At 39.9% G+C, this 25,323-nt stretch overlaps 1 protein-coding gene across 3 annotated transcripts; it reads right to left on the reverse strand.

Annotated features, from left to right (window-relative positions):
* Positions 1–346: 346 nt before the first annotated feature.
* Positions 347–24,494, reverse strand: LOC117674590 (tropomodulin-2). Of its 3 annotated transcripts, none has more exons than XM_087878239.1 (10): positions 24,342–24,494; positions 18,151–18,339; positions 16,600–16,756; positions 9,115–9,237; positions 7,358–7,441; positions 6,376–6,506; positions 5,525–5,632; positions 5,230–5,373; positions 4,426–4,570; positions 347–3,560 (listed from the first exon to the last, which is right to left on the reverse strand). In XM_087878239.1, the coding sequence occupies exons 2-10, from the start codon at positions 18,274–18,276 to the stop codon at positions 3,529–3,531; spliced, it is 1,050 nt and encodes a 349-aa protein (XP_087734365.1). In that variant the 5' UTR covers positions 18,277–18,339; positions 24,342–24,494; the 3' UTR covers positions 347–3,528. The 3 variants fall into 3 exon arrangements, with proteins under 3 accessions (XP_087734365.1, XP_034288564.2, XP_087734366.1); XM_034432673.3 differs by lacking the exon at positions 24,342–24,494 and adding an exon at positions 23,527–23,544; XM_087878240.1 differs by lacking the exon at positions 24,342–24,494 and adding an exon at positions 20,012–20,154.
* Between the last annotated feature and the right edge of the window lie 829 nt (positions 24,495–25,323).

The following is a 25,323-nucleotide window of genomic DNA, read 5'->3' on the forward strand; positions in this document are numbered from 1 at the left end:
TTACATCCAGTTTTTTTTCAATCGTTGGAACCTATTTCTTATCAATCCTTTTTTTCACCTGTTTTACTTCTAAAGATTGACCTATTATTCAGTTGTAATAGAATATGATCAAACAAAAAGAGCATTTTAAATACCAGTCTTTTGTAGCAATTGAAATCTATCCTCCTGAATAAATGACATAGAATAAAGATAGGCAGCTTCTTATCAAGATAACTTTTCAAAACTAAATGTATAAAGCTTCTGTTTCTTAACTAGTTGAATGTGATAGACTATGATAAAATTTATTCTATTAGCAGGTGCTACACTGTGTATCAAATCTGACTTTTCAAGTAACTGCACAAACACATTAAAATAACTTTCTAATTTATTAGTAGTTACAGTACTCTGTTCTAAAGCTGTGACTGATCAGTAATATTTGCATGAGTGATGATGGTATGATGGAAGTTACATATGATAAATACTTCCCAAGAAAAAAAACCCAACTTTGTTTTCAAAGGATGCACATGTATGTTGAAGCAGATATTATTCAAGACAAGGACATTCTTATCTTCTCATGCAACCCAGTGAATGCCTCTTTTTTATGGCAGTCATATCTATATTATTTAGACATTTAAAGACAGACAACTCTAGGGTAGAAGGATTAATAAGGCTGCAAGTTGAATTAATAAAATGATTTTGATGTTGGTTTTTTTTCTGAAATGAAGAAACATCAATGAACAGACATTTAAATTATGATGTGGAAAAATCTGTCAAAGCTGGGAAAGAAAGAAAAGAATGTGTTATGGTCTTGGGAACATCCATCTTTAAGTATGTCATTATCAAATGATTTGAGACCTAATTTTCCATGCAGTATTTTTAAAATGATTCTAAAAATGATTTCAGATGACATTCTTGGAAATCTTTGGGTTGGACTATATGAAAATGGGATTTGGGAACATTTTTTAGAAGTTGTGCTTTCTGAATAGGTATGTTTTTAATGTAGTAGTATACACATACCCTTTTACTAATGATTCAACTTGTGCAAACAGCTATTTTCCAATTATTTTTGCCATACATTGGGTGGAAATTTGCAGGCAGAAAATCTGTAGTTTCTTTTTTTAAAGCTAATTTACATAGCTATAAATAACAATGCATTTTATTTTAAAATGTATTTTTATGCCCGGCTATAGAGATAGTCAAGCGTTTACTGGGGTTTGGAAAAGACATCCAAATGGCATTATACTGAGGAAAATAAAAACAAAAAATTATTTAAATTAGTGGTAATCTTAGTTAAGTACTTCTTTCCAACTATTACAGACACAATAGTGAGTCACTTACTGGTTATTCTCCCAGTTGCTCTTTAATACTGTGATGCATTTCAGTTGCAGTGAATTTTAAAAGCACAAGGAAGATCTTGTGGAACTAAATGCTAACACTGCATTTATGCAGAGGTTCTCAAGGCTTTTTTCACGTTCTGTGGGATTTTCACATCAATCATTACTATTATTATTTAATAATAACTATTGTTAAATTTCTGCACAGTGAGAGTCACTTTTTTCCCATCTATTTTTCCCCAGTCTAATACATGTATGGCATTAAATATTTTTAACCATTTTTAACCAAAAGAGCAGATCTCAAAATCTATAGAAGGGAGTCCCATTAATGGCATTCTGTTGTCTTATTCAGGAAACTGTAGTGAGGAATTCCCTTTTCCTTTTGTGCTATCCATTGTTCACTAATGGTTTTCTTTTGTAACCTGATAACTAAAGTTGGAATGTGGGGTTTTCTGACCTGAGAATAAATCCATTTCAAAGACTTTGTTTCCTAGGTGACATGGATATGAAATGTCTCTCTCACCAATCTCCCGTAGTGACTGATGAGTTTAATCTTCACTATCTAAGAATCACTGAATCCAGTGGCCAATAGTAATAACAAATGTCTAGTTTCAGAAATTAAAACCACCTTAAAAGCAATTTGACAAACACAACATTATTATTAGAACATTTATATACATCAAATGGGTTGTCGGTAATTATTTTGGCCTCCTATTAATACATATACACACATCAACAAATAACTTAAAAGGTCATCTGAAGCTATTTTAAGTTGGCAAATTATATTAGGAAACTGGCTCACCTAATAGTAACATATGTGAGCACATAGTCAACAGTCCTTGCAATCATGCAAGATGGATTCATGAGGCTTTCTCATGCCTGGAATGGTGACATGGAATTGCTTTCAGTTTAATATCCCTCCACTGAGAAGGGATTTAACTTATAGCCAGTGTCTTCATATTTATGTACAGGAAACATAATGATTCCCTTGATGACTCCTTATTTTGGAGAATGAGTTTGTTCACCCTATACAGTATGTAGTTTAATATCTCAGTTCATATCAAGGCAAAGCATGGCTAGGACTAATTTAACTAAGTAATGATTTACACTCAGCCAGAAAGCTAAAATCAGAAGCCATGACTGAGAAAGATTTTCAAGCTGTGGGTTGTGCTAATTATTATTCTGTGCCATGGATAAATTAGCATATTTTCCTTAGAGGATTTGTTCTACGTTTAGAAGGATCCAGTCAATGTTGAAAGTTAAGTACAGCTAAAGCATGAGTTGCTAAATATAAAGAAAAAAGAATGCTAACGTATTGCAGTTCCAATTTTGTCTGGCATTGCATTTAGGCATAGTGTTAATTCAGAATTTTTAATCCGTGGTTTGTCAAATGAGTCCTTACTGGCTTCGTTCACACATAACACTATGTTATACTGGGCATGTTTACACATGTACGAAATGAGTACTAAGAAAATTACATTATGGTGTTCATTTTATGTGAATCCGTCCTGACCGTTAGATCCTACAGTGTGCTCTAAGATAAGGTTATTGAAAATTATAATTTGGTATTAACAAAGCCTATTGTGAGATTTGTCTCGAGTTATCTGCTCCAGAAGCAATATTTTGCAATATATCTACTGTCTAGCTTATGGCACATTGTAGTCTTGTGGAATTTGAAGATTGATTTGTTTGGCAGAGTGTGCTGGTATGAGAACAGTTCCACCTTGGCATGACAAGTTGTTTTAAAATGACCTTGGTCCCTTTCTTTACAATTTGCACATAGCCGTACAAAGATAACAGGAAACAGAGAGCAAACCTAGGCTTACTATGAGTCAAGACAAGGTGGTGATTTGTACAAAATAGAAAGGACAATCCACTAAACAATTCCCACTTGTTTCAGTGGACCTGCAGGAATATTTCCTAATCACTCATGGAAGGGAGAGAAAAGACTAACTTGCAGCTCTCCCCGTTTTGACACCAAGTTTCGGCTGGTCTTCCATTCAGAACATCTTGAATTCAGAGCATGATTGTTGATTGCTGGGAAAAAGAAAATTAGGCTGGATTATGGTGTTGAAATAACAAGAAAGGATGAATTGAGGTAATGGAACATGAGCAGTCTCGTTCTAAAGCCTTTCCAGTATCTTCCCTTTAAATCAGTAAATTTTATGAGATTTTGATGAAATCCTTCTCTTCCTTCACATCCTCAGAGACAAGGCTAATGGCGTTCTTCCACTCGTTTCTTGCGAACTAGAGAAAGAAAAAGAGAAAGGAAGAGGGACAAACATTGCTTTGTAAGTGTCACAAAATATTTTTTCTAATTTTGTAACTTTTTTTGTAAAGGTGATTAATAAACAAGTTTATTTATGTCTACACTTGTGTTCACCCCTTCCACCACGGGACGAGTATCATTTGTTATCCTTTAATTTTGCACCGTAGTAAATCTACAGTAAATTCGGGCAGCAAATCATTTCTGTTTATTATTTAACCTAAACCTAAATATGCATATTTTGGGTTCCTGTGTTGTTTATTTACAAGCTTTGTTTTACACAGTACAACTTGTATTGTTTGGAAATCCAACATAAAGAATAAAGTGTTACTTAAATAACAACAAGGTGGGATATTAATTCCTTTTCATCAGTATTTTTCTTTTATATATGGGGTTCAGCCATCATTGTTTTATTATATTATTTCACTATAGGGTAAAAACAGAAGTTTCCAAGTGACTAGCTAACCTGGTAAGAAAGCTTCTGGTACAGTTATGTTTGTAACCCTCTCACCATACCCTCAAAATGTAAAGAAAAACTTTCTCTCTTTATCAGTAGACAAACTCCTAATTAGCCTTGTTTCTCAAGAGACAAACCTTTCTGACCATTGAGAAAGAAGATCTGTTTATTTTTACAATGATGGTCACCCCTTTTAATCCACTCTTGCTTCATCAATTTCGTTTTGTGTTAAGAGAGCCTTGGTGATCCTTGTGTATCAGATGTGTCATTTTGTAATGGCCCAAACAAGACTGGGCATTTTCTATTTTTCCTAGTCTGAATTGAATTCAGTATTTTCTCCGGTAAGGATGCTCCTGAGCTTTCATCAATTTGAAGGGTTGGTATCTTACCTAGATCATTATTTTTAGTGATGGCAGCTGCTACCCTGGTTCTTGGGCCTTGCTTTGTAAACTGGTACCCAAATTTGAGAATCTGCGAATTCTCCTCCAACATCTGAGCAATCTCCATCTCCACTGCTGTACCAAGCTGTTGTCTCTGAGAAAGCAACCAAGATCGAATCAAATGGAAAATATCGTTGCTGATTCACAGCAGCGTCTCTCTTTAGACAACTTTCAACCTAAATTGATATCATATCATCATCATCAATGCGACTTCGTGCACAAAACTCAAGTCTCTAAGGGCTAAACTAGATTTAATATTTGGTGTGGGGTGGTAGAGCTTATCATAGTCAAAAAATTAACTGTGTTATTAATTTAACAGCTGCAGTGATAACAACTGTGGCAAGAAAACTCACTTAACAGATTTCTCACTTAGCAACATAAATTTTGGGCTCAGTTGAGGACTTCCTATAGAAAGTCAAGCAGGGACTTGCATTTTGAACAAACCAGATACTAATCCCTCCCCCCTGAAATAATTTCCTAGCTTTATCACTGTAAGAGGGAAAATGCTAGACTAGGGAAATTCTAATCTCTTACAGTAACCTATTTCTGAGTGTAAAAGAAACATTAATATTTTCAGACTGAAGGTTCCTGCATGATTGAATTTTAACATACTAAGAAAAATCAAATATATACATTAAATCAGGCTTATCCTGCCACTTTGAGCTCTGTCTTATTACAAGATCCCAAACAAGCCTTATCGCGAAACAGCAATTTTTAGAGTCCAGCCAATCCGAAGTTCCACCCTTTCCTTACCTGATTGTCAATTTTGATTTCTGTCAGTACTTCATTTCCTTTCAGAGCATCAACCAAAGCAAGGATGCCTGTCCCAGTGATAAAATTGGATTCTATATTTAGACTTTTCAGTGTCTTGTTTACTTTTAGCGTATCTGCAAAAGCCTGAAAAGAAACACAGCAGTTTTGTTTCTGTTTGCCTTAAGAAATATTACATATTTATTATGCGTATTTATTTATTCTGCATTATTTTCTAATACTTTTTATCAACCCAGTATTAAAATAGAATATGCAATTTTCCCCAAGAAAACCTCACCATTGCAACAGGGTCGTTGCTTCGAGTAGCTGCCAGGCTGAATTTTTTCACGTGGTTATTGGTTTCCAGAGCCTTTGCAAACTCTTTAAGAGTTGGAATTGGGATGTTCTGTATAAGATTTAAAAAAAGCTTTATTGTAATTACTTGAATTTAATAGATTCCAGGATAGTCATATAGTGAGTGACCTGGTTCTGTCAAAGTGGTACTAAGTCAAAACTGTGTTGGACAGCACAGTATCCCAAATTGTAAATGAACCAACTTTCTGAGCAGGTCCCTAATTTTAATTTGGATTACACACATTTAATAATAAAACTTGTATCCCACCTTTCTATAAAATAGCATCAAGACAACTAACAAAATATTTCAAATAAAACAAGGTCAGGCAAATAAATTAGGATCAATCTAAAGCTAATAAAAGACAAAGACATTTTATCTAACTAGATAATGTAAAGAAGCTTTAAAAAAGGAAGAGGCACAAGCAACAGTTCCGCAACAGAGAGCACACACATAGTCGTTTCTATCTCACTCAAAAATGTTGTGTTTATAAGACTGATCATTGGTCTTTTAAATGTTTCAGCATATCTTTCTGAAGGGAATGAAATTGCAATTCATCATCCTCTGAAGTATCATTTACCCTGGTGACTTTCATGTTTGTAAAGAATGCAAATATATAGTCTTTTTTAAAATTTCAATTTGAATACTGACATGAACTTTAATATCTGCTTCATAACATCTTTGATGGATGAAGCTATAATCTAGACAAGAAAAAATAAAGCCCATCTCAACATACTGTATTTTACAAGTTAAGACTGGAACAATAAAACAACTGAATTTGACTTTGATAGAAGTACCTTTATGTTGTTGAGATTGACTTCTTGGAGAGTGGGATCATTTGCCTTAATTCTTTGCAAACAGGCTTCAACATTTGTTGGGTTAGGCGGTTCTTCAAAAACAGGCTTGACCTTTTCACCTTTAACAACATCTGGGGGGGAGAGAAAAAAGCACTAATGCCACCCTTCCGTCCATATACCATTAATGCGAAATTTTCTTTAGAAATACTGTTTTCAGTAAAGTGACATAGGCATTCTAAGCCACCAATTATAATCTGATGGATTATTTTATAACAGTTTTGGCTTTCTCGTTTCTACAAAGTCATCTTTGTCCTTTCTCTTGTTTTAAACTTTTGTCCACTTCTAACAATTGACTGCGATGTCAGGCTGCCTAGCAGGCATGGCTATAAATTTTGATTTTGCAAACACTTTATCCCTTATTCAAGACTTTGTTTACTCAACAGAAGGCTTTCAGACAAGGCTGTCAAGTTCTCTTCCTTTTTCTTGCAGATAACTAGGCATAAGCATTCATAAATTTTCATATATCATGATAATTAAATATGGTTTTGGCTTCGCTGATTATGTAAACAAAGCCAATTTTGATTTGTTCAATAAACCATGTTTAAACCAGGGCATAGGTTAAGCTCATGTTTAACTTCTCATAGCCAGCTACATTTTCAGTTATATAACTCAGTTCGTAGAAACTCCTAAAATAGATTCTTCACTAGCTATTTTAATTATATATTTTAACAAATACTACTGCCTAAGGGGGAAAATATTATTTTTGGAACAAAAGTGCCTGACAGAGCAAATTCCTAATTACCTCATTCACGATGGGAATGCAGTTTAGGAGACCTGCCACGTTGACCAATTGCTAATTGGATCTTTGCAACAATTATAACCATCACAGTGGGAAAAAGATAGCAGCATAAGTAGTTTGATGGTTGCAGAACATTGTCCTCTTCCTTTGCGAGATGGGATGCAGGGGAACATCTCTACTTACTTTTCACAATTCCTTTGCCATCTTGACCGGTGGTTCCTTCATCAAACTTAGGGTTGTTGACCAAGTTATGAACTCCGAGGACAGCTAGAAGTACCAGAAATACCAGCAATAAAATGGCTTGAAAAGACATGGCCTTCATCTAGAATCTCCTGCTTTTCTCCTAGAATTCTTCCATGTTACCCATCAGTAGCTAATATATCAAGAGGCGTCTAATCGGGTGGATTGTTTTTTTCATTCAGGATGATTTATTTAAATTATTTTATACTGCTGTTTAGGAAAAATTGCCTCTTCAAAGAAGCTTACCAGGTAACATTTTACATAATTGAAAATGCAAAGTGTAACCCAATAAAACCTGGAATGTAACCACAAAAATTAAAAATCCGGTTTTAAAAATGGAAATGGGCTTATCATTTATATGAAAGCAGATGGGAATAATGAGTTTAATATATAGCAGTTTAATTGAGATAAAAAGTAGAGCAGATAAAACTATCTAGAAAAAGGGCAGCGATGAGTTCAGTACCTATTCAACTGAGCCATATGATATACTAAAGGTAAAGGTTTCTCTGTCAGTCATATCCGAATCTAGGGCTTATCTCCGTTTCTTGGTTGAGGAAGCCACCATTGTCCGAAGACGATTTCCATGGTCATGTGTCCAGCATGACTATATGCCATAGGTGCATGAAAAGCTGGTACCTTCCAACTCAAGTGGTATCTCTTTATCTACTTCAGAGGTGGTATTCAGCAGGTTCTGACCAGTTCTGGAGAACCGGTAGCGGAAATTTTGAGTAGTTCGGAGAACTGGTAAATACCAGCTCTGACTGGCCCCGCCCCCATCTATTCTCTGCCTCCCGAGTCCCAGCTGATCGGGAGGAAATGGGGATTTTGCTGTAATCTTCCCCTGGGAATGGAAATTTTACAGTATCCTTCCCCTGGAGTGGGGTGGGAATGGGGATCCTTCCCCTGCTACGCCACCAATCTATGCCCCCCAGAACCGGTAGTAAAAAAATTTGAATCCCACCACTGATCTACTTGTATTTTCATGCTTTTGAACTGCTATCTGGGCAGGAGCTGGGGTGAGGAACGGGACCTCACCCCATTGCACAGAGTTCAGGTCTCGAATCCGGGCTGACAGCTCTCCAGTGCTTTTTAACTGCTGACCCATTAAGCTCCTTCATGATATACTAACAGCATTCTATTAGCTATTTCATCCATAATACATTTCTTAAATGGAATAACCCTTCCATTTTGGAAAAGATGTGAAGACTTACCCATCATGCGCATATATTTCAATAAGTGTGAATGTCAGAAATCTGTACTGGCTGGCTGCATACCTACACTCTTATATAATACCTATACTCTTCTATAATAGCCCTGAGCAAACATTTGCATGTGGTTAACAGTTCTCTGTGTTGGAAAATACTTACGCATATGCTTTGAGTTCTGTTCAAACCTCCCTGTATACCATTTTAGAACGTTGAATATTCAGCATATCTGAATGTTGAAATCTTTGACTAATCAACACTGCCATTAAACCCAGTTCTAGAGTTCCTGTTCTTTGGTTTCTCAATCAAAGGAGTGCTGTTAGTGCATTTGTGGGATTCACTTAAGAGTAAGGCTTCCATTTGCGGTAAGGGAATATTCATATACACATCCGTCTCACCAAACCTAGCCATATTTATGTACTGTTGACAACAACAGTAGTGACTGAAAGACTGACCCTGCTATGAAGCAAACAAATAAACAATCTTGCCACACACCTGCTAGATCATACAGCTCAGTATCAGAGGCGCTGGCCAGGGCTTCTTCTAATTCTGGATCCAGAGTCACCTTCTTTTCTGTGTGGGTCTCTATTGGTCTCTCCTTAGGCACAAACGCTTTTCCTTCAAGACAGAAATGAACTGAATCAATTGAAGAGCATGATGGTTGCGAGCTTAGGGAAGTTCATCCTAAGCGTCTACTCTACTGAGAATGAGTTCAGAGAAAGAACATTTATGGATTATAGGCAACCCAGGGAAATGACCAAAATTCAGCGGATGAATGAATACTGACTATATCCTAGGATCCAGTCCTAAATGGGATTATTGGGGTCAAGTCCTACTCAGCAAAGCCTGTGTAATTTAAAATGCAACTACAGGCCTCCTACTGGACAGCCGTCGAGCCTGTTCACACAGTAAAAGCCAACAAAAGCAAACATTTAACTGCTGGTATTATTTTTAGGAAAATGATTCATAATTTCCAAATTTAAAAACTGGCAATAAGGTAATAATTTTCAAAGGAATGCATCAGCTCTTGAAGGTCTCATGCATTTAACCTTTCCTGACTCAATCCCATCATGCAGACTGATGGATAAAATGACATATCTTCATTGCTCAGCCATAGGGTTGTCCTGTTTTCATTATTTTATACATGATGTTGTTATCCTCACATTCTTCTGAAGAATTTAGGTCAAGTGCATGTCCGATAGACCGGGTTAAGAGACTGGCTATCCCAAGACAAGCTTTATAGTTCTATGTTGGTTCTCCACTTATAAAGGGGGGGGGGAATGATTCACAAAAGAAAAAATATATATATAATAATCATGTGTTGTATTTTTTGAGAGCCAAAAGCACTCCACCTACTTACGAAGCAATGGCTTGGTAAGAAAAACCATCAATGGAATTTCTCTGTTGATCATGGGAGTGAGAACAAGAATAAGGCTGTGACTGCTTACATCCACTGTATGAATTTATGGCAGAGGTGAGGTTTGAATAGAGGCCATCCAAGCCATACCACAACTGTTCTCCAAAGCCCTTGTTTCTCCTCACTCTTCTCTTTCATGCACAGGCTCAACATCACGTAACAGTCCACTCTTTATCTCCAGCCGATGGTCCAATCCCTATCTCCAGCCTTGTAACCTGTCCTGCTGGAATATCTGCAGTAGGAAGCTTGTTTTTCTTGATTATAATAAAACCAGTTTTAAGGCATTTTCCCATAATGCTATTTCTACTTCCCCAGTCTTCCAAAACCATTTTGAAGCTAGGAACGTAATCAATCTCCATTCCTGCTCAACTCAGATCACTGAGAACAAGCACCTCCACCAACAACAAAAGGTAAAAAGGTAAAGATTCCCCTCGCACATATGTGCTAGTCGTTCCCGACTCTAGAGGGCAGTGCTCATCTCTGTTTCAAAGCCAAAGAGCCAGCGGCTGTCCGAAGATGTCTCCGTGGTCATATGGCGGCATGACTAAATGCCAAAGGTACACGGAATGCTATTACCTTCCCACCAAAGGTGGTCCCTATTTTTCTACTTGCATTTTTTACCTGCTTTTGAACTGCTAGGTTGGCAGAAGCTGGGACAAGTTACGGGAGCTCACCCCATTACGCGGTGCTAGGGATTCGAACCGCTGAGCTGCCGATCTTCTGATCGACAAGCTCAGCATCTTAGCCACTGAGCCACCGCGTCCCACCAACAATAGGCGAATGCAAAAATTACCATACAGATATTGCCCTCTACATGAGCTACAGAAACTTCTAGAATTACAAAAGGGGTTTTAAAAAAATTGAGCAGCTAACTCCCATCCCCATTTGTCAACACACCCTGCATGCGTTTGGCCACTTTGTGAAAACATCTGAGTGGTTAAAATATGAGGAAAGCTCATTGCTGACAATATGTCATTCCTCCCGAATGGAAAGTTTTGATGATGGCACAATGTGATCCGTTTGGGGCCAGACATCTTTCCCAAGAACTACAATCTGAGTCGCATTATAGAACATTCACATGTTTGAGGGGAAGAGAAGAATGACTCACTTGAGGCCAAAGATTGGGAGGTGAGTCAAGGTGAAGCAGGGGTTCGCTGCGCACTGTTTATACAAGCAGGAAAATCAAGCTAGCAATTTTTTACAGGAGCTATAAAACTGACTGGAAAGATTATATTGGGATTGCTGATAGGACTGCCTGTGAAATCTGTTAGAGGGGGCCAAGTTCGCCCTGCCTATAAGTTGCTCTTGCATTCCAGTGTCAAAACTTAAAAATAAAATTTTGTCATTTGAGCTGTGCTGCAGCTGAAAAAGAAAAAAAAAATGGCTCTATGGTCCAAGAAGAATAATTTATGTGATTTTTGTGACGCAGGATCAATGCTGTATGAGGAGGGGGTTCTCCAGATCATGTTCGTTCTTTTGTGCCAAGCCATAATGTGTTTGATTTTGACTTAATGCGTTGCATAGATCCATCCCATTTCTGTTGTTTAATGTTATATGAGAAGTAGGCCCCAACGATTGTTCAGCCAACTGTAGTTAAAGAAACCACAGCTTAGAATACTGTGCAAACTCAGCCTGTTCAAGATACTTTTGATCTATAAAGCCACAGCGCTCCAGATGTGTGAAATGGGTCTCCCTAGGCAGATATGAATATTTGCTAGAAAAGTGATCAAATTGCCTCTGCTCTCCCACCTCCCACCATTTCCCCCCACCCTACTGTCCTTCCACAGAGTAAATGAAACCAGATGGAAAGCTTTAATATATCTACTGGAACTCCACAAGCAACGGAGTGTGGGATAATTTATTTTGTCCAAGACTTCCCTAGTGGACTGGTCTATTCCAAACAAAGAATAAAGGTGGGCTGGAAAAGGAGGTTGGGGGGGGGGACTCAGATACACTAGAATTGGCTTTTAACACTAGATTCCAACTTGCAACAATTAATCAGGGGAACTCCTTGCCTCCAGAAATTGTGAGTGCTCCAACACTGGAAGTTTTTAAGAAGAGATTGGACAACCACTTGTCTGAAATGGTATAGGGTTTCCTGCTTGAGCAAAAGGTTGGACTAAAAGATCCCTTCCAATTCTGGTATTCTGTTATACACGTTCATATACGAGATGGCACTTTTTTTAAAGGCCAACAAATATATATTATCACACCTTTGCGTTACACATAAACCAATAGGATGCTCATGCCACATTCTCTCTTGCTGATCCCCATACATACAGCCCAAGAGTGGTGCCGAAGCTGCCAGTTAAATCTGCAATAGTGAAAAGTGAAAATATTTTAATGATTGAATGAGAAAAAACAAATTCTACTATCTGCCAGTGCTAGAAGGAAGTGCCCATGTCATGAAGTCATTTAGCTCACTATATTAAGAAGCAGAAAACCCAGAGCCGAGCTAAAATTTTCAGAGATTCTTGATGTGGAAATATGGGTTGCAGATAGGTAAATGCTCCTTTTCCGTAAAGATAGCAACATTAGCTACTCGTTTTACATATCCCACTGAGGCATAATGTCATTTGCTTATTTGTGGCTGGGCATGACATGTAAATCCAGTCACTCTGTTTACAGCTTAGCTTGATAGGAAACTTCAACCATGGTTTATTCAATCCATGATTTAAGATCAGTCTGTGGGCTCCATGATGAGTGATATTCTTAAGACTCACGTGTATGATGACATACATGTTCCTGGGCAGCATCCCTTTTATCAGATGCTTATGTTCACCTCGGTTGCCTGTTCCCGATTACTATTTACCACCTGATTTTTCCACTGGGTTGGGCATTGTTAGGTTTTGTGTCTCTTTGCTTAGAAAGACTGTTTCTGCTTTATTTCAGCCAGTACTTCCCAAGCAGCTCAGTTCCAAGGAGAATCAAGCCTGTTAAGCTTTACAAATGATCACTCCCCAGCCATTTTTTTACTGCAAGGCCTGCCAAAATTAAAAATAAAAAAATTAAATAAAGGCAGTGGTCAGAAACACCACATGTCTTGGATGTCCTGCCAAGAAGGATCATGACTTATTCTTATGCAAGTATCTCAATGAGTTTTGCCAGCTTTAAATCAAGCAAGCTCATCTTACATAACGGCTTGGCAGTTTTGCATCCAGGCTCACTGGGGGCTGCAAAGGGTTATCCGAGTTTTGCAGGATCCCAGTTTTACAATGCCTGTGAGAATAACAGAACTGGGAGGAACCTTGGAGGTCTTCTAGTCCAACCCCATGCTCGAACAAGAAACACTATGCCATTTCAGACAAGTTGCTGTCCCCATCTCCAGTGTTTGGAGCACCCACAACTCCTGGAGGCATGTCATTCCACTGAATTATTGTTCTAACAGTCAGGAAATTTTCCTTAGTCCTAGGTTGGTTCTTTCCTTGATTAGTTTCCATCCCTCGCTTTTTGTCCTGCCTTCAGGTACTCTGGAGAACAGGTTGAAAACCCCCCCCTTCTTTGTGGCAGCCCCTCAAATATTGGAACACTATCCTTGGACTCTCAAAAACTTGAAAACAGGCTTCTCCAGGTTGGATTAGGAAGACAAATATTGCAGGGGGAAAACTCTGATCACCAGGGATAAATAAGCTAGATATTATTTCCTTCGGGGTACTTCGACAAATGTAAGGGATGCGGTGCCTCAGTGGCTAAGACGCTGAGCTTGTCGATTGAAAGGTCGGCAGTTTTAATCCCTAGTGGCGCATAACAGGGTGAGCTTCCGTTACTTTTCCCAGCTTCTGCCAACCTAGCAGTTCGAAAGCACGTAAAAAATGCAAGTAGAAAAATAGGGACCACCTTTGGTGGGACGGTAACAGCGTTCCGTGCGCCTTTGGCGTTGAGTCATGCCGGCCACATGACCACGGAGACGTCTTCGGACAGCGCTGGCTCTTCAGCTTTGAAACGGAGATGAGCACTGCCCCCTAGAGTCGGGAACGACTAGCACATATATGCGAGGAGAACCTTTACCTTACTTCAACAAAAGGATTCTGTGCTAGTTGGTAACCAGATCTGGTTTTCTCTGTCTCCATGAGATCAGCAAGACTGGAGAACTCAAGTTGATGTAGCTCAGCTACTGGGTTATTGAAAGCATTACAGAGCTAGAGCTGACTTGTTTTCAGATGCCATGGCTTACTCTCCCCATTAAAAGGAACTCTTGCTTTGCCTCTCCCTCTGGCTTCAGTTTCTGCAAAGAATGTATTGGCTGGATAACTGACAGCTTCCCCCCTGTAGTCCAAAGGCAAAAGGAGGAACGGGTGAAATTGGCTAACATTTTGTCAGTTTCCCTCCACTGTACTGTACTTTCTTCCACAGGGACAACTCCATGGCATCGTGTCAAGTTATTGGTGGGGTTGTTGTTTTCCTATTCATTCTTTTCATGTGAAATGGAGAGAACGTAAGGAGATTTATTGCCGCAGGACCTACTGCAAGTCTGGCTATCATATCTTGCTTCTTGCTCTCACTGCTAATTCTTTTCACTCCCCCAGAGTTTTGTCAACATGAAATACTGGGGACACGGACTGCATCATTGCTCTGTCACGCAGAGCAAAAATCCTTTCAAAGCTACGGTACACAAAAGGGAGAAGATGAAAAGGGGGGGTGGACCCCAATTTGGCACTTTACAGGACAGTTTTAAGACGTTGCAGACAAAATTAATCTTGGCAGCATTTCATCCATTTGACTTTCAGTTACTCCGCTTGGTTGTCTGAGGAGCTGCAAGGCCATCAAGCCAATGTTCCCCCTTTCAAAGACACGAAGCTTAGAAGCTGTTAATTGTGGTGGAAGGTTAGAGTTCCCTCTAATGTGGAAATAAAACCCTAGTGTCTTAAAAAAAACCCACAACCTAGCTGTTGCAAATACACCTCTGCTGAGCTGAAAATAAATCAGCTCCCCAGCAATGCTGACATTATGAGAATACAAAGATGCAGAATAGTGGAAATAAAGACAATTACAGATAGCTTTCAAACTGCTTCAGAGACTTGGGGAAGTAAATACGTGTGTGAAGATGCCCTTGTTTTATCTGGGATCCCTCTAATTTGAAGGACACTTCAGATGAATCTAGGAACATTTGTTCTGTTTCTACCAAGGAGGCTTCCTTTTAGCCAAGATTTAGGCAGCTGCCTGATTTCGTCTAATTTGGAGTGTCCCTTATTGGGGGGGAGAGGGGGGCTGTAGAATGAACCACAAAGCAGGAGGAAAGTTTAACTTTTATTTCTTGAACCCTTTCAAGGTTGCCCAGCTTCAGAATTAGTTGAAGAGTAGTTGATACCCTCCTTTTTGCTAGAGACCTTCCATGTTAATAAAATGAATACTGTAATCCTGGGGAAAAAAGCTGATGGAAACAACTTTCCTAGGCAGATAGGAGCCAGAATATTTAAGCTAAGTAGTATTTGGCCATTCACTTACAGGCAATTAGCATTTCTCAACCTCGTTACGCTGCTGCTAATACATTACTACTATTGTAAAATGCAAACATATGCGCCTTTCCGCTAAATTCAATGGAGTATATCTTGTCTCCCAACATAGTCAAAGCTTTCTACCAACTTCAGCTGAAATGCAAATAAATGTCTATGCTTAATACTCATTAAGGTCAATGCAAAATATACATATATTAAAACCACAACAAAACATATTTGGAATTTTAAAACACCCAACACCATTTCCTTTTGTAGAAGTGATATTTCTCAAGTCCGTGCCTACCATTTTCTGATCAGTGCCATTAAATCATTTAGCAACTAATTACTACATGCTGTTGGGGTGAGTTAATTCTGGGTGGAGTTTCCTGTTGCTGTTCTCTTTTCAGTGGAAAGAGACAAAGAAAGTTCCCATTTAACTCTTGAGTGAGACAAATCCTGTATTGTCACCCTTCTTCAACCAGATGTTTTGCAACTGGACTGATACTACAGGTCCCAAAATTCCTAGCTTTTGGCTAGGAATTACATCCTTTTCCTGAATGAGAACCATGAAAGTTGAAAAATATGGATCAGAGCAACATGACTCTTAAGATTAAAAATTACAGAAATACCTTGAGAAGCCAACTGGCAAATTTATTAAATCCTAGCAAGCCAATATGGACAGAGTCACAGTCATATATGCCTTGTGAGTCACGGTATCCAAGCCTGCTATTGAATATTAAAGTAGAATTCAGGAAACAAGGACAAAAAAAAAGATTTTGAGGTCCAAGATAGTCCACGAGGAAAATCAGCAAGTTGTAAAACCAGCAACTTGTTCCTCTTGTGATTTTTTTTTTCTTTGTATTGATTTTTGTTTTTAAATGCTTTTAACAATCATAAACTGCCCGGAGTTGTTGGAAGACAGGTGACATATAAACTTAATTGTTACATAATTTTTCATATTGAACTCGATTATATAATGATAATAATTTAGGATAAGAGAAGGTGTTTACACAAATTGCAATTTAAACCCTTGCAATTTGCATAGATGTTTGTTCGCTGTGTTGTGGGGAGGGGGGGTGTCTTGCCACAAAATCTCCCTTTCTTTATTCGTTGCAGTCTGGGACGTACCTTTCTTTTCTCCAGTAAAGGGTACAATATCTGGTCTGTCTTGGTGCTCCAATGCTTCTTTCTCCAAGTAGGACAATAGTCGTTCTCTATCGAAAGGTCCCGTGGCAGGTTTACTGGTCTGATCTTTCTGTCGAAAGCCAGCTGGTAGAAGGGCATTCTGCCACAGGGAGTGTGAGAAACAGAAGGAATTATTCGGTCAGGAGGAGTTGAACATTTCCACAACTTCTTTTAATGTGACATCTAGCTCATGCGCACGTCTGTTTCAGAGCAAGCAGAATTGAAAAAGGATACAGATAGTCATCCTTTTTTAACGACCCCGTAATCCCTTGTGGGGTGGAGTCTGGGCAACTGAATGGAGCTGAGCGTTTACTGGCCGGATGCCCTTCCTGTCGCCAATGGGGAGTTTTATTCAGCAGATGTATTCTCATTGTGCCCAGAGAGAGAAATATCTGCCTCTACCTAGGATCGAACTCACAGCCTCCTGATTGCGAAGTAAGAACTCCACCTCTAGGCCACCGCACCACCCAAAAAGGATGCAGATCGTCCTCGACATAAAACATTTGTTTAGCGACCCTTCAAACTTACCATGGCACTCAAAAAAGTGATTTACAACCTGTCCTCGCATTTACAACCATTGCAGCATCCCCTACCTAACTCAACACATAGAGCTGCCAGAGGGATCTTTTTTTTTTTTCTCAGAAATTGCATTGCATTTGAAAAATGTTGTACACGCTACAAAGCTGATTTGGGAAAAGTGCTTCAGAGCTGAAGGGAGCTATTCCTTAAAACACCACCATTTTTTCAGACTTGAGCAGAAGTCTGAAAAAAATTAGGTTTGTTGAATGACTAGCAGAAAGGTGCTTCTCTCTATAGCAATAGCACTTGGACTTACTGTATATACCACTTTACAGTGTTTTACAGCCCTCTCTAAACAGTTTACAGAGTCAGCATAATTGCCCCCAAGAATTTTGGATCCTCGTTTTACCCATCTCGGAAGGACAGAAGGCTGAGTCAACCTTGAACCTGGTGAGATTTGAAGTGCTAAATTGCAGTCAGCCGGCAGTCAGCAGAAGTAGCCTGCAGTACTGCACTCTTAACCACTGCGCCACCATGGCTCATACCTTACAAAGCACTTCTGAATCATTTTCAAAGCACACGCAGATCTAGTAGACATTAAACTGCATCCCCAACCCACCATCATCCTCTCAGTATGTCTATTTGGCTATCCTCTTCTCCTGCTTCATGAGTCCCTTCAAACATTAGCAATAGACCTCTTTGTTCCTTCTGAATGATTGCAAATTCCATAATCTATTGTCACAGGTCACATTGATGGAACTGAAGACATCCCATTTGGATTGTTTATCCTAGTCTTGTGAACTTGGGCATTACAGTATGTACAAGGGATTATGGTTCACTGTGATAGACATTGTGGATACAGTTAAACCAAACTAACCATGAATCTAGCTTGTATCTTTATACCTTCAGGCATTATAAACATTTAAGGGGCTAATTTTGAACATTGGAAATATGGTTTCATTGCTTAGAACGTACCTCTGGATCTAGGTCATCAAGGACATTCTCTAGCTGTTTTAGTTCATCCTCAGAGAGTTTGTTCAGAATTTCATCTTCGTTGATGTTTTTGTATTTCTCCAACTCTTTCCGGAATGGCACTGACATGTCTCTCAATCGCGTCCGTTGACGTTTACCTGTCAATCATTCACAAGACAGTCTTCCGGATCCCTGGAAGGAAGGAAGATGGTCAGTTCTCTCTGATAATTTACAAACATTGCAGAAATGGTTTATTGGCAGCGTTTTACATGATATGATTTATAATACAAAACCTAATCTTAATATCTGCTTGGTTCTTTCAACTACTAAATCTACATCACATATATCAATTCGTTGTAATTCTTCTAACACGCCTCTAAGAATTATTAGCTGCATCTCATGAAGTTCTCACAAGTCATAAGCTAACTCTACCCACTTGAGCATTGTCATTTGCATTGTCAAAGCAAAGGAGCATTTATTTTATCAATATGGCCTGTCTGTGTTCAGATATATTCTTTATCTTTGATTTTTTTTTTCTGGCACTGCCTCTTTGCTTGTGCTTTGACTTGGCATGACTTGGTGCTGGGTTGTCCCATGGCTCAATCACAACCATTCACGGAGACGAAGGATCTTCCATCTCCTATGCAATGCCTGCCTGTGTGGAACTGGAAAGAATGAGATTTACCCAGGAGAATTTCTTCCCACACTTTTCTCAAGGTTAGTTTCTCTATTCCAGCAAAAGATAGGAAATATTTGCTGACTTGGAAACTATTTTCAGTTTGTGCGTTCAAGTTTACAGCACTGTTTACCCATTGGATTCATTTATTAAGATCTGCACACAGAATGACACACAAGGTTATTGATTAATTTCTAAATCCTTACAGTGAGACAAGAAGTATTATCAATTCATGTGAGACAGAAAGTCGTGTTTATAATTGGGATCAATTGCTTCAAAATTTTTGGTTGCTTACTTATCCTTGCTTCTCAAACATGTTTTCCACCCAGAAGGAAAAAAAACATTCTTATATTCTAAATAAAAGTATGAAATATTACCTTCACTCTGACTTCGCTTCATGATCTCATCTAGTAATGTGATTGTACTGGTTAGAGCACATGATTCTTAAATTACATGGAGATCCCGTTGTACTATATGTCATTCTTGGACTACTTCTTGAACCTCAACAATATGTCAGAGCTCACCCATGTGACTTCTTTCTTACCAATATTTTGTTTTCAACATCTCAACACTCCCAAGAAACGTAGATGACTCAAAATAAAGACAGACTTTAGAATTCCCACAATGCTTCTGTCATAGTGTCATCCTGAGAACAATTAATATATCAACCCTCCTTGGTGGGAGTTAAAAATTGGCTGAAAGAACTACTCTTGCTGCTCAATTTGAAAAGTTCCTGATGGGATGCATCAATTCTCTTTTTTGAAAAACAATTTTATTGGGCTTAATTTTTTTTCTTCTCACTAAAAATTGTTTAAACATGAAGACTCTCTATTCCATTAAAAGAAACCAATCGAACTGGGCCTCGATCCTTGTTGTCATGTTCAATAGATGCTTTTCTGGTCCTTTGATGTAATTGTGCAGCTGTTTATGTACATCAAGCTCACTCTTGCTTTGATCTAGAGAAGATTAAAGAGTTTCATAGTGGAGGAAAGAAGGAAAATATCTCACTTTGCTGTGCCAAAAAAAGAGGAACAACAGAACTAGACAAGAATAACATTTAATGGGTGTGGTCTGTCAACAGAAACAACCTTCATTTACTCATTGCTTTAGCCCAGTTGCAATGAGGACTAGTCTCTTTATGGAAATCTGGAAATATAACCAAAAGAAAGCAAGGTTTTCTCTACGAACCTCCCAGAATTGGTATCCCAACATCAGAAGTCATCCAACCAGATTACAGGTGGATAATGTGGCCTTCTAGATAAACCCCAACTGCAAATCACAGGTGACCTGGCCAGCAGGTGCAGGGAGTTCTGTTTAGCATCCTCTGAAAACTTTAGAGCAAAGAATATGAAGAAAGTAAGAGCGGACTGATAATCAAACTAGCTTTCTCTGTCTTGATGATTCCTCTTCCACATATGTCTGCAGGCTAATTCAGAAAACTGGGGGTTCCAAACTCTCTCTCAAGCCAGAGTTGGGAAGCTGGGTTAAAGCTGGATCACAACTGGGCTGCTTGCATAGATTCAAATCCTCACTCACTGAATAACTTTGGATCAATCACTTATTTTTGATCGCTTGCCTTACAGAGTTGTTGTAAAGAAAGAAACCAAGAGAAACTATTTGGGAGAGCATACTTAATATTTCACGCAAAGCAAATTATTCTGCCCCACATAAATTGGTCTTTTCAGGTTTTTCTCTCCTAGATGCTCCTTCCATAAAATGTTTCTCTTCGGAAAGAATTACTGTTTCAGTAAGCAGCAAACTCTACACTTTGACTAAGGTCATAAACCGATAATCACTTCTTTGAATCCTTCCAGGAGAAACTCTCCATCTTGCTGTTTTGGATACATTTCTTTCTTTCTTTCAGAGATAACATTTCATGGGAACCAAGAGTGGCTCTATAAAAATGAAAAGACACATCTTGCAGAATATAGGGCACTAATAGTTGTGATTCGCTACACACACACACACACACACACACACACACACACACACACTCACACAACCCAATTCTAGAATGGGAAGAGATTTTAAAGGTTGTCTAATCTTATTCACTGCTACGCAGAAATCTTACTGCAGTGGCTTTTTGTATTGAAAGATAAATTCTGCTTAATTACCTCCCAACTATTTGGGTAGAGTGTTCCCCATTTCTGCACTGAACTATTTTTACTCTTTGACCCAGGGATGAAATCCAGCAGGTTCTGACAGGTTCTGGAGAACCGGTAGCGGGAATTTTGAGTAGTTTGGAGAACTGGCAAATACTACCTCTGGCTGGCCCCAGAGTGGGGTGGGAATAGAGATTTTGCAATATCCTTCCCCCAGGAGTGGGGAGGGAATGGGGATTTTGCAGTATCCTTCCCCTGCCATGCTCACCAAGCCACACCCACCAAGCCACACCATGCCCACCAAGCCACGCCCACATAACCAGTAGTAAAAAAATTTGGATTTTGACCACATTTTTCTACTATTTAGGTAAAGTAGTCATTTTTCCAATTCCAAGCCATTGTCTCTAGTCTCTAGTCCTTTCCCCTGGAGCAACATTTAAATTTTTTCACAATGATAAAATTAACTACCCATCCGCCAAGAAGAAAGCAGCGTGCCAGAAATTATCTGTATCCTAGATGAGCAGACAAAATGTGAGCTTAACATATCCAAATACAGCTTTCATCCCACAAAATTCAGAAAAATTCAACCACGGGCATGCTCATAAAAAAATGCTGAAAACACAGCATTAGTTCTTTCGCCATAACTGATGGACATTTGGTATTATTTGCAGGTTGTGGTGAGAAAAGTCAGGATGATGGCTGCAATGATGCAGTTGAAGCTTTGCCTATTTCTCATGCGTGATACACATAAATAAAATAAGTACAGGTAGTCTACAACTAACGACCACAACGGAGCCCAACTTTTATGTTGCTAAGTGAGAAATATGTTAAGTGAGTTTTGCCCCATTTTACGACTTTTGTTTCCAATCACTGCAATTGTTAAGTTAGTAACACCGTTGTGTCGTGAATCTGGCTTCCCCATGGACTTTGCTTGTCAGGAGGTCGCAAAAGGAGATCCCATGATCCCGGGATCCTGCAATCATCATAAATGTGAGTCAGTTGTCAAGCATCCGAATCAGTGGTGGGTTTCAAAATTTTTTACTATGGGTTCTGTGGGTGTGGCTTGGTGGGCGTGGCAGGGGAAGGATACTGTAAAATCTCCATTCCCACCCCACTCCAGGGGAAGGTTACTGCAAAATCCCCATTTCCTCCCAATCAGCTGAGACTTGGGAGGCAGAGAATAGATGGGGGCGGGGCCAGTCAGAATTTTTACTACTGGTTCGCTGAACTACTCAAAATTTCAGCTACCGGTTCTCCAGAACTGGTCAGAACCTGCTGAAACCCACCTCTGATCCGAATGTAAATCACATGACCATGGGGATGCTGTGACAGTCATAAGTGTGAAAAATGATCGTAAGTCACTTTTTTCTGTGCCATTGTAACTTATTTCCTAACTAAGTTAGGAAATAAGGACAGCAAGCAGAGCAATTAATAGGGAAGATGATGTGTTTGGAAGCATATCCATTGCTCACAAAACGGCCACATCAATCCACCTTCCAATCAATTCCATGAAACTCAGAGGTATGATTGATAGATTAATCAATACAAGCTCCTATTGGGCCTTATTCAACCAAAATGAGCTTAATAACCAGCAATGCAGGCAGTGTATGTTTCCCGGTCCAGATTCCCAAGATTTAGTTTTTCTTTTTAATCTCGTTTAATTTAAGCTTTTAAAGTTTTCTTCGGACACGTTTATTTTGGCAGACACATCTGGCATGGCCACTTGCCTTGCTCTTAAAATGTACTGATTACACAACTGCAGCTGGATCACAAGGAGGTGGTGTCATCTGTGGATTTAGAAAGGAGACGGCACAAGAAAGACAACCCAATTTTCCAACAAGTGAGTCCCTTTGAACCTTTTGTGTTTTAAAACAAGCATTTTAACTGAATTCTCTGGTTTGTTAAATACGAAACACGAAGTATTTAGTATTTAACTAAATACTTCATATTTTAAATACGAAGTATTTAAAAAAAGAAAATTGATTTTTTTTTTTAAGGACACCCCGATTTATAGAGAATTACATATATCAACGAGCCCTTTTCGCCTCCATTCTCTATACAGAAACTAGGATCCTCCACTGTCCTCGGCCACAGATTGTTTCAAAGTGACTTAATTAACCACAATAAATAGTCCTTATTTTACAAGCACGCCCACGGTCGAACCGAAAGCAAACAAGTCACGTTGGGGTCAGCAAGTGGTGTGAACTCCGAACGTAAAAGAGAGGAGATTCCGAGGAAAGCATCTGGGTTAAATCACAAGCCAAGACGCAACTTGGGAGCAATCCTGGGGTGGTGGTGGAGAAAAACGCATTCTCATAGTCTGAATGGGGCAATGGAATATTAAATTCACTCCGACTTAGCTCCATGACCTCCTCTGGTAACCAGATGCTACTGATTGGCACATGAAGTCACTTCACTCACTCCAGTTCCTGATTTCTAAGGGTTGAGTCTCGTGGTTGAGAGACAGGCTAACTTGGGCTCTGTCCATCTGCTGAAACCAACCCAGAAGACAAGGCTGCCATCTTAGCCCTGATTTCTAGGAAGCAAAAAAAACCTTTGAAAACCACAGGGTTTTCACAATTTTTTTTTTTTTTTACATACCCTGCAGAAAGGGAGACGTTTCCTGCAATGGGAGCATCTGCTGCAAGGAGAGATAGATCCATCACCAAATGATCAATTGGGGGTAAAATAAACTTGATTTCTCTCCCCCCCCTTCCTCCCCCCTCCCACCCAAGGGATTGGGGATGATGGGAAGGATTTCTTTCCTGCCTTCCACACTCGTTTCCCGGAGAATGGCCATCAAGGTGGATCGAAGCCATTGGCCAAACCTAGGTCCCTGCAACTAAAACCAGAGGCTCCTTTCTTTCCCCCACCCCAAAATAGCCACCCAGGAAGCCGCATAGGAGGGGGCTGCCTGCAATTACTGCAGGGTTCGAATCTCGCCAAGGCTCAAGGTTGACTCAGCCTTCCATCCTTTCTAAGGTAGGTGAAATGAGGACCCAGACTGTGGGGGCAATAAGCTGACTTTGTATAAATATACAAAAGAATGAAGGCTATTGCTTAACCCATTGTAAGCCACCCTGAGTCTCTGGAGAAGGGCGGCATATAAATCAAATTTTTTAAAAAAAAGAAGAAGTCTGCACTGAAAGGAGACCATCCTTCTTCTCTTCCCATCCCTTCCCTTCAATATACCATTCAGGAACTTGTAACTAAGATACCCCCGGCGATTTTTTATTTTTTTTTTTTAAAAAAAGCTCCTTTTCACAACATTTGGCGATTCTTGCCAAGAATCGGGGCGGATCCTCCGATACGTTTCCCCACCCACCCATCACTCGTCCTCCCATCTCCGGGCAACAGCACACAACGGCTCGGGCACCGGAGCATCCAGCAATAAATAAATAAATAAATAAATAAACCCTCAAGGCAGTTGTTGGGCAGCAGCCGGAGTCTTGCAAGAGCTCTCCGGGCCGGCTGGCACGGGATGCCCTCGCCTCGCCTTCTTCCCAGCAGAAGCAGCAGCAGCAGCAGCAGCATCCTTGCTGTAGGAGAGGCGGAGGGCGGCGGCAGGCAAAGAGCCAAGCGACCCTGGGAAACCGGGGAAGGAAAAGGGGCGATCGCGGGGGGCTTACCTCCTCCTCCTCCTCCTCCTCCTCCTCCTCCTCCTCCTCCTCCTCCCCCTGGCCGGGGCCCTCTCGCCCGACTGGCAGCCCCCGCACCTCGCCCCGCTCCTTTCTCCGCGCCTTCCAGCCGAACCAACCCAAAGCGCTGTCAAAAGAGGCGCAGGGCGCTTTGCCCAAACCAGCCGCCGCCGCCGCGCAGCCTCAGTCGCGCCGCCGGGCACTATGGGGCGCGTAGTTCGAGGCGGCTGCCATGGTGACGCTTCTGGAGTGTTGAGGCGGGGTGGGGAGCCGTTCGCGCCCACCTTCTGTCCTGCACAGACCAGAGGGTGGGCCGGGCCTTGCTGGGTAGTTCCCGGGATGCAGCCGTCCCTCTCCCGCGGGATGCAGGGCGCTGGCACCTGTTGGGGTTTCTTGTGAGAAGCATCCCCTGCTCCTCTGTGTGTGTGTGTGTGTGTGTGTGTGTGTGTGTGTGTGTGTGTGAGAGAGAGAGAGAGAGAGAGAGAGAGAGAGAGAGAGAGCTGGAGTTGGGAGGACAGAAATAATAGAATAGAATAGAATAGAATAGAATAGAATAGAATAGAATAGAATAGAATAGAATAGAATAGAATAGAATAGAATAGAATATATGGAATGGGCTGGAATGGAATAGAATAGAATGGAATGGAATGGAATGGAATGGAATAGAATAGAATAGAATAGAATAGAATAGAATAGAATAGAATAGAATAGAATAGAATAGAATATATGGAATGGGCTGGAATGGAATAGAATAGAATAG

Source organism: Pantherophis guttatus, chromosome 13 (assembly GCF_059756535.1).
Source record: "Pantherophis guttatus breed Tessera chromosome 13, ASM5975653v1, whole genome shotgun sequence".
Classification (NCBI taxonomy): domain Eukaryota; kingdom Metazoa; phylum Chordata; class Lepidosauria; order Squamata; family Colubridae; genus Pantherophis; species Pantherophis guttatus.